This window comes from Rutidosis leptorrhynchoides, chromosome 10 (genome assembly GCF_046630445.1).
Source record: "Rutidosis leptorrhynchoides isolate AG116_Rl617_1_P2 chromosome 10, CSIRO_AGI_Rlap_v1, whole genome shotgun sequence".
NCBI lineage: Eukaryota > Viridiplantae > Streptophyta > Magnoliopsida > Asterales > Asteraceae > Rutidosis > Rutidosis leptorrhynchoides.
In genome coordinates this window covers 313,875,889-313,885,779 of record NC_092342.1, presented here as the reverse complement: position 1 = coordinate 313,885,779, position 9,891 = coordinate 313,875,889, and the positions used below count along the sequence as shown (strand labels likewise).

The 9,891-nt window shown below is 35.2% G+C and overlaps 1 protein-coding gene across 1 annotated transcript; it reads left to right on the top strand.

Annotated features, from left to right (window-relative positions):
- The first annotated feature begins 5,131 nt into the window (after positions 1 to 5,131).
- On the top strand, positions 5,132 to 7,132 carry LOC139872618 (uncharacterized). Its single transcript, XM_071860530.1, has 4 exons — positions 5,132 to 5,312; positions 5,841 to 6,061; positions 6,184 to 6,357; positions 6,936 to 7,132. Exons 1-4 carry the CDS (start codon positions 5,300 to 5,302, stop codon positions 7,020 to 7,022), a joined length of 495 nt encoding a protein of 164 aa, XP_071716631.1. The 5' UTR covers positions 5,132 to 5,299; the 3' UTR covers positions 7,023 to 7,132.
- Positions 7,133 to 9,891: the final 2,759 nt, after the last annotated feature.

Below are 9,891 nucleotides of genomic sequence, written 5' to 3'. Positions count from 1 at the left end.
TATGGTTGTTCCGAAATATATATAGATGTGTCGACATGATAGGTCGAAACATTGTATACGTGTCTATGGTATCTCAAGATTACATAATATACAATACAAGTTGATTAAGTTATGGTTGGAATAGATTTGTTACCAATTTTCACGTAGCTAAAATGAGAAAAATTATCCAATCTTGTTTTACCCATAACTTCTTCATTTTAAATCCGTTTTGAGTGAATCAAATTGCTATGGTTTCATATTGAACTCTATTTTATGAATCTAAACAGAAAAAGTATAGGTTTATAGTCAGAAAAATAAGTTACAAGTCATTTTTATAAAGGTAGTCATTTCAGTCGAAAGAACGACGTCTAGATGACCATTTTAGAAAACATACTTCCACTTTGAGTTTAACCATAATTTTTGGATATAGTTTCATGTTCATAATAAAAATCATTTTCTCAGAATAACAAATTTTAAATCAAAGTTTATCATAGTTTTTAATTAACTAACCCAAAACAGCCCGCGGTGTTACTACGACGGCGTAAATCCGGTTTTACGGTGTTTTTCGTGTTTCCAGGTTTTAAATCATTAAGTTAGCATATCATATAGATATAGAACATGTGTTTAGTTGATTTTAAAAGTCAAGTTAGAAGGATTAACTTTTGTTTGCGAACAAGTTTAGAATTTACTAAACTATGTTCTAGTGATTACAAGTTTAAACCTTCGAATAAGATAGCTTTATATGTATGAATCGAATGATGTTATGAACATCATTACTACCTTAAGTTCCTTGGATAAACCTACTGGAAAAGAGAAAAATGGATCTAGCTTCAATGGATCCTTGGATGGCTCGAAGTTCTTGAAGCAGAATCATGACACGAAAACAAGTTCAAGTAAGATCATCACTTAAAATAAGATTGTTATAGTTATAGAAATTGAACCAAAGTTTGAATATGATTATTACCTTGTATTAGAATGATAACCTACTGTAAGAAACAAAGATTTCTTGAGGTTGGATGATCACCTTACAAGATTGGAAGTGAGCTAGCAAACTTGAAAGTATTCTTGATTTTATGAAACTAGAACTTTTGGAATTTATGAAGAACACTTAGAACTTGAAGATAGAACTTGAGAGAGATCAATTAGATGAAGAAAATTGAAGAATGAAAGTGTTTGTAGGTGTTTTTGGTCGTTGGTGTATGGATTAGATATAAAGGATATGTTATTTTGTTTTCATGTAAATAAGTCATGAATGATTACTCATATTTTTGTAATTTTATGAGATATTTCATGCTAGTTGCCAAATGATGGTTCCCACATGTGTTAGGTGACTCACATGGGCTGCTAAGAGCTGATCATTGGAGTGTATATACCAATAGTACATACATCTAAAAGCTGTGTATTGTACGAGTACGAATACGGGTGCATACGAGTAGAATTGTTGATGAAACTGAACGAGGATGTAATTGTAAGCATTTTTGTTAAGTAGAAGTATTTTGATAAGTGTATTGAAGTCTTTCAAAAGTGTATAAATACATATTAAAACACTACATGTATATACATTTTAACTGAGTCGTTAAGTCATCGTTAGTAGTTACATGTAAGTGTTGTTTTGAAACCTTTAGGTTAACGATCTTGTTAAATGTTGTTAACCCAATGTTTATAATATCAAATGAGATTTTAAATTATTATATTATCATGATATTATCATGTATGAATATCTCTTAATATGATATATATACATTAAATGTCTTTACAACGATAATCGTTACATATATGTCTCGTTTAAAAATCATTAAGTTAGTAGTCTTGTTTTTACATATGTAGTTCATTGTTAATATACTTTATGATATGTTTTCTTATCATAGTATCATGTTAACTATATATATATATCCATATATATGTCATCATATAGTTTTTACAAGTTTTAACGTTCGTGAATCACCGATCAACTTGGGTGGTCAATTGTCTATATGAAACATATTTCAATTAATCAAGTCTTAACAAGTTTGATTGCTTAACATGTTGGAAACATTTAATCATGTAAATATCAATCTCAATTAATATATATAAACATGGAAAAGTTCGGGTCACTACAAGTAACTGCCGGTTATAAGAACTGGTGGGCGCGAGTAGTATTATATGGATCCATAGGGCTTGATATCCCCGTCCGAGCTAGAGCGCTAGCCTTTTAATGGACGTATGCTATTTGAGAAGCGTACACGTTGGTTTGCGTGTATTATTAAGATGATTATACAAAGGGTACAAATAATATAAGCATTAAAGTTTAGTTACCAGGGTGCTCAATTTTGTAGAACCGATTGATAAACGTTTCGGATGAAACAACTGAAATCTTGTGATCCACCTTTTATGTAAAACCTATTGATAACGTTTTAAATAAAACAACTGAACTTTTGTAATCCACATTGATATACGGATTATGTGTAATATTAAAACTATGAACTCACCAACCTTTGTGTTGACACTTGAAGCATGTTTATTCTCAGGATTCTAGAAGTCTTCCGCTGTTTGCTTATACGTGATACAAGATATGTGCTTGGAGTCATACATGCTATATACAAGAAACTTGCATTCACCAAACCATTACCATGTATCTTATTTTGACTGTATTGTCAACAGATGTATTATTGTAAACCATTAAATGGTGATTGTCTATACGTAGAAATCATCAGATGTTAAAAACCTGGAATTTATATATTCATTTATGAAATACCTTTTCAAACGAATACAATGTTACAAAATGTATCACATAGAGGTCAAATACCTCGCAATGAAATCAATGAATGACGTGTTCGTCCATATGGATTTGAAGCGATCGTCACATTCTGCGGCAGCAATATACTCTGCTTCAGTTGTGGATAATGCAACACACTTCTGTAGTCTTGACTGCCATGAAACAGCTCCCCCTACAAAAGTGTAAATGAATCCTGAAGTAGATTTTCTACTATCAGGATCTCCAGCCATATCTGCATCTGTATAGCCTTCCAAGATTGGATCAGCTCCCCCGTAACAAAGACAAATCTTCGTTGTACCTTTAAGATATCTGAGAATCCATTTTACCGCATTCCAATGCTCTTTCCCGGGGTTAGAGAGAAAACGACTCACTGTTCCCACTTTTAAGCTTCATGTTGACTAAACGCCTCATCAACAGGGCTTTATTCCGAGCTGCTTGGCCTGGTACATGTCCTCCAACTTTTTTCAGAGGACATATGCGTCTGTCTCTTGTGCAACATGGTGGAAGACACTATGATCAATCCATTGACGAATTTGACCAATAGTTTTTCGGTTTAACTTCTTCCACTCTTTCTCTTTGGCGGAATCAGGATTTGTACCCTTTAATTCAATAGGGTCAAAAAAATCCTTACAGCTGAGGAGATCTTCCATCCGAGGTTTCCACAGCGTGTAGTTGGTGGCAGTGAGCATAATCATGGCTCCGGAAGATGATCCTGACTCTTCCGTGGACATTATCACCTTACAAATAACTTTTCAACACAAACGGGGTTGAAAACTTCAGAAAACTCAAACACTCGACCAACACCTCTAACCTGGCTCTGATACCACTTGTTGTGAATGAGAGGGGATCGTCTGGACGTTGGTACACACAAATTTGAGAGAAAATAACTCTATTACTCACAAGAATAGATTACAGAGTATTACAGAACTCAAAAAACAAAAAACACTCTCAAACTAACACACTAGGAATCTCACCACTATCTAGGATGTATTCACTCTTGGTTAGGATTACACTTAAACTCACACACACTAACTAGGTGTGATTACACTTTTCTGAATGCATTACAATGAAGGTTTCCACCTCTATTTTTAGGAAAAAATTTGAGGAGGTGGAAAAGTGTGAACGCTAGATGGTGTGAACGCAGAAAAGGGTGGCTAGCCGTAATCGTTTCCAATTTGAATACTTCAATATGAGTTGTCAAACAAGTGGCTAGCCGTAATTGTTTCCAACTTTGCTTCTTCCATGTCCATAGTCAAAATTGGAAACTTTGAATATCTAGTATCTTCTAGATTGCGGCTAGAATGGAGACATCTAACGGCATCTAGAAGACACTAGATTACGGCTGGAACTTATCAATAAACTTATCCTCGTTTACAATGTACTGTATATTTATGAAAATTCATTGCCTATATTCCTAAAAAGATTATTTTTTTAATATTATGATAAGGTTATTTAATGAATATCCAAAAAAACAAAGATATATAATGTAAAATTAATTAACTTTCCCTTCAATAATTTCAACTTTTTTGTCAATTTAGAAATGAAAAACAAAAAGTACAAAGTAGAGGGATCCAACGTGTCATATTGTCAAAAGTATACAAAGTTTAAAAATTTTTCCTCTACACAAAGAAACACGCGCTCTTCTTATTCGTAGCCCGTTCCCCATAAAACCCCCAATCCCATTCTCCCCTATCCTCCACAAAAACAAAATTTATCTTCATTTTTATATCATCTCCATCCTCATCAACGTCACCAAACCCTAACCCTAATTTTGACATCAAAGTCACTTCAAATTCATCTTCTATACATATGACTGTACGTTTCTGAAACGCTGATTATCGGATCGAATCGATTCCTGATAGCAGATTTGTTTGAATTTGATTGATTTCAACAAACGATGTCTGCGATTGTGTGTGGGAAGAGATCGTTCTTTGAAGATTTAGAAAATTCGCCTAATTTTGCATCACCACCTGCTTCTAAAAAACTTCGTTACTTTACTTCGAATTCTCCGGTTCGGTTTTCGCCGTTCGTTAATTCTCCGCCGTCTCCGTCGCTCGTCGATAAACTCCGATCGGTTTTTCCGTCCATGGATAAGCAGGTTCGTTTTATTGATCTCTTAATCGAATATGTTTCTCCTTAGTTGAATATTTGCATCTACTTCATATATGTATATTGATGCTATATTTTTGATCTGTTATCGTTATATATTTTGATCGATTGAACCCTTGAAATATATAAATCCAGTAAATTTTGTGTGGAGATGATATTATATGCTGGTTGGATACTTGTATAATCTGTCTAGTTGGGTTTAAAACTTAAATGTCCACTGTAGTGGGTAAAAGCATGCCTGCCTGTGAATTGTAATGTCAGGTTGGTTTACATTGATTACTGTTATTGTACGTAAAGGTGTATGCACATTGAAATGATGTTAAATTATGTGTGCAGCTTCTGGAGAAAGCGCTCGAAAAGAGTGGGAATGATCTAGAGATTGCTATTAAGAGTCTTAACGAGCTATGTCTTGGATACGTGGATGGGATCTCAGATGTGCCGGGCCAGTTAAACACAATGAATGATAAAGGTAATGCAGTTGATTTTTATTACGTGTGCTTAGTTTGGACGTTTTGACTTACAGATTATGTTTTGGTTCGTCAAATGTGAGTGAATTAAAAAAATGTGAATCATTTACCTAAGTATGCGTATTTGATTCATCTTAGTTATCTCATTCCCAACTTCAGAATTTTTGTTTCATTTGTTCACTTATCTGTTTCTTTATATGGATTTTGATTTGGAACTCTTACTATGCTACATGTAATGTTTAAAATTCCAACATTTCATTTGAAGGTATTTGTTATAACTCACGTGACGTTTAACAAAATCTTGTTTTTTGGGTGTAATACTTCTGTGAACTTTGAGAGATTTAGTCATTCGTCGAAGTTATTATGAACTTTTTTACTATAATATATAGAGATTTTTTGAGAGAAAGAAGGTTCTCCATATACTTGATATACAATACCCGTAACCTCTTATCCTTTTTAATAAAATATCTTTTTATTGGTACGTCTTCTGATAACTCATAACTTGGTTCTCTCGTTAACTGAAAGTGCAGGTTTGGCAACTGCAAGTGACGATGTTGCCTCATTGGATAAGTCATCAGGTAATGAAAACATGCCCAAAAGTGGTGCAGAATGGGTTGAATTGTTCGTGACAGAAATGACTACTGCTACTAGTATCGATGACGCCCGACTTCGTGCCATGCGTGTACTTGAAAGTTTGGAAAAATCCATAAGTGAACGTGCTGCTGGTGAGGCGGCAGAAAATCTCCAGAAGGCAACTCTCTCTCTCTCTCTCTCTCTCTCTCTCTCTCTCTCTCTCTGTGTGTGTGTGTGTGTGTGTGTGTGTGTGTGTTGGTGTGTGCAACTCTCTTATTGGGATTCTACTAGTAATTTCAGGAAAATATTGCCTTTAAGGAACAAATTGAGGTTCTTCTGCGTGAGAATGCAATACTGAAACGTGCTGTAGCTATTCAGCATGAGCGTCAAAAAGAGTATGATGAGAGGACCATAGAGGTGCAGCAGCTAAAGCAGATGTTGTCCCAATATCAAGAACAGTTGAGGACACTTGAGGTGAAACTTTTAACTTTTGTTTTTGTAATTACTTTTGTCAACTATACTAGTATGATCTTACAATGTCACAACCTTTTAAATAGATTTTATTAGTGATATTATTCTGTTAGCTTTATAGCATAAGTTTTATTCCCGTATTTGATGCATTTAATTCGAACAGGTAAAAATGGACACAAATTGTTTGCGACTCACGATTCAAACTGACTCGACTGTTCTAAACATACTAAATAATAACTGTTTTTAATCTTCTAAAGAAGTGATAAGTTAGCTTTGTATCATGTAGTAAACAAGCTTACACATAGTGTGTTTCGATGTTTACAACCTTTTAAATAGATTTTATTAATGATATTAGTCTGTTAGCTTTATTGCATAAGTTTTATGCCCGTATTTGATGCATTTAATTCGAATAGGTAAAAATGGACCCAAATTGTTTGCGACTCACGATTTAAACTGACTCGACTGTTTTTAACATACTAAATGATAACTGTTTTTAATCTTCTAAAGAAGTGATAAGTTAGCTTTGTATCATGTAGTAAACAAGCTTAATAAATAGTATTGTTGTATATTGATGTTCACAGGTGAATAACTACGCGTTGACAATTCATCTGCGACAAGCTCAGGAAAGCAGCTCAATTCCCGGGAGATTTCATCCGGATATATTCTAATTCTAATAATAAAGAGATGATTTTGCTTCACTATCGGCATGGATGATACATTTTGGTTATAAATATTGTTTGTCTGAAGGTATAACATATGTCAGATGATGCTATGTTTTTTAAGAATAACTACGCAAATTATAGTTTGTATGAGGCTTTGTTGTTAAATTTGAAACATAAGATATCAGTTTAATATTCGGGTATTTCGTTATTGTTATAAAAGTTCTGCTTGTGTTTTGGTTCATCGGTAGTCCCCTAATGATAGTATTTCTACATGTATTTCATCGTGGTTCTGGTCCTCTCATCAAAATCTCGCAGCTCAATTATCTAACAAAGTTGTAGACGGTTGAAAATATGACCAGCCTCACTTCACTTCAAGTTCACTAAATTAATCAATCAAATATCTTATATATTGTGAAGTGATGATTACGATTTTAGTTTCTCCTTGAATATTAAAATGGTTAAGATAGAAATTAATTTCATAGTGTACGTATGTATATCTTCATTTGACTATCATACTAGTAGTAAGACCATTTGTTTTGGTAGATGGTTTTGTTGGATATAGTTTTGGTTAGAAGAATTGGATATGGTTGCATAGTATTTGTGAAAGATGTTATCCTACATATGTGGGAGGAAAAAGTTGGAGGGGACTTGCTTGGTTATAAAAGAGGGGTTAAGTCTTCATTTCAAATTGCACCAATCAATACACTTTAAGTATTTGATTATTTCTTTCTTTCTTACTCTTGTTTGAGAGTTGTATTAGTTAAATATTTTGGAGAGTGTCGTTGGCTTAAGAGAGTCGTCTATATCATTGTAACAATTTGTGATATAGTGTATTTCTCTCTTTGGGGGCCGGTGGTTTTTTCCTGTTTTGGAGTTTCCACGTTAAATCTTGTGTTGTGTATTGTTCTTATTTCTTTACTTTTTTTTTCATTGGGCGTTTATTGGGAATTAGTGAGGCCGTAATTTCCCAACAACTGGTATCAGAGCGTCAGGTTTGACGGGAGTCTCGGTTATAGGAGTCGGAGTATGCTCTGTGGTTGCCACGGGAGTGGATTGTCCACATCAGAAACGAGTTCTATTGATCGTATAGGGTATCTGGTTAGACAATATTTTTTCTGATTCGGAGTAAGTGGTGTCTAGAATTTGTAGTGGACCGGGTGTTGGATTTTCCAATTTAATGGATCCTGTGCGCCACTCCACTACATCTGTCGGCCAGTCGAAATGTGAGCAAAATCAGAGAAAGTGTTGTTTATAGGATACGGATACGACGTCGAAGTTCAGTCCAATGAGGTTTGATGTAGAGAAATTTGATGGGATGATCAATTTTGGCTTATGGCAGGTTCAAGTCAAGGATGTGTTGATTCAGTTCGGGTTACACAAGGCATTGAAAGGTAAACCCACATTTGTTCCCGGCAGTGATTCTAGCAGTAAGTTCGATGAAGAAGAATGGGATGATATGGATTTGAGGGCAGCAAGTGCGATTCGTTTGTGTCTTGCAAAGAATGTGCTTGCAAATGTGCACGGGTTATCAACGGCAAAGGAGCTTTGGGTTAAACTAGAGCAGTTGTACCAGGGAAAGGGCATCTCAAATCGGTTGTGTCTTAAAGAACAATTTCATACTCTGCGTATGGATGGGGGTTCAAAGATTTCAGATCATCTAAGTATTCTTAACGGTATTGTTTCAGAACTGGAGGCTATTGGAGTTAAAGTGGATGATGAAGATAAAGCTTTGAGGTTGATATTATCTTTGTTATCGTCTTATGAGCACATGAAACCTATTTTGATGTATGGGAAGAAAACTCTGAAGTTTGAAGACGTTACTAGCAAGCTCCTATCCGAGGGGAAAAGACTGGAAGGTAACGGGGTCTCGTCATCAGGAGATACGATAATGTTGTGTTCGGATAGGCGAAAGATAAACTCTTGGAAGAATCTGGTATGCTGGAGGTGCGGGAAGACTGGGCATGTAAGAGTTAATTGTCCAGGTGGAGCTAATTCGGTAAATGGCTCTAAAGGCGTTAATGATGTCTCCGTTGTTACGGAGAGTGACGAATTCCTCTGAAGTCACATCATCCTCATGGTGTGTCCGCGCCACCGTGGAAAGGGATGTTCGTTAGCGGTTCCACAATTACACATGGGCACTGGTTTGGCATTGGTGCAGGTTGTGTGGTGAAAACTGATGTTGTAGCTGATGAAACTTCCAGGGAAAGCCAAACAGGAAGTTGCACCATAACTGTTCAGCTGGTTATACAACATGTGCCGAGGTGAAATGCTTGAAATGTGATATTCTAAGTGTGATACTCTTTATGGTGGGGAATGATAATTCTGTTTAGAGTTATGATTGTCTATTATGACAATGATTGTAGGGTCTTGACAATGTTCGATGAAGATGCAAGTTTTTGTCTCTTGGGAGATAATGTTAACGGCATGAAGACGAGGATCTTGAAGTTGTCGTCGAGGAAGCGTCTACATCGGTTATCCTTGCAATATGGAAGCATTGTTATCTTCTTCTATCCAAAAGGTGGAGATTTGTTGGATATAGTTTTGGTTAGAAGAATTGGATATGGTTGCATAGTATTTGTGAAAGATGTTATCCCACATAGGTGGGAGGAAAAAGTTGGAGGGGACTTGCTTGGTTATAAAAGAGGGGTTAAGTCTTCATTCCAAATTGCACCAATCAATACACTTTAAGTATTTAATTATTTCTTTCTTTCTTACTCTTGTTTGAGAGTTGTATTAGTTAAATATTTTGGAGAGTATAGTTGGCTTAAGAGAGTTGTCTATATCATTGTAACAATTTGTGATATAGTGTATTTCTCTCTTTGGGGGCCGATGATTTTCTCCTGTTTTGGAGTTTCCACGTTAAATCTTGTGTTGT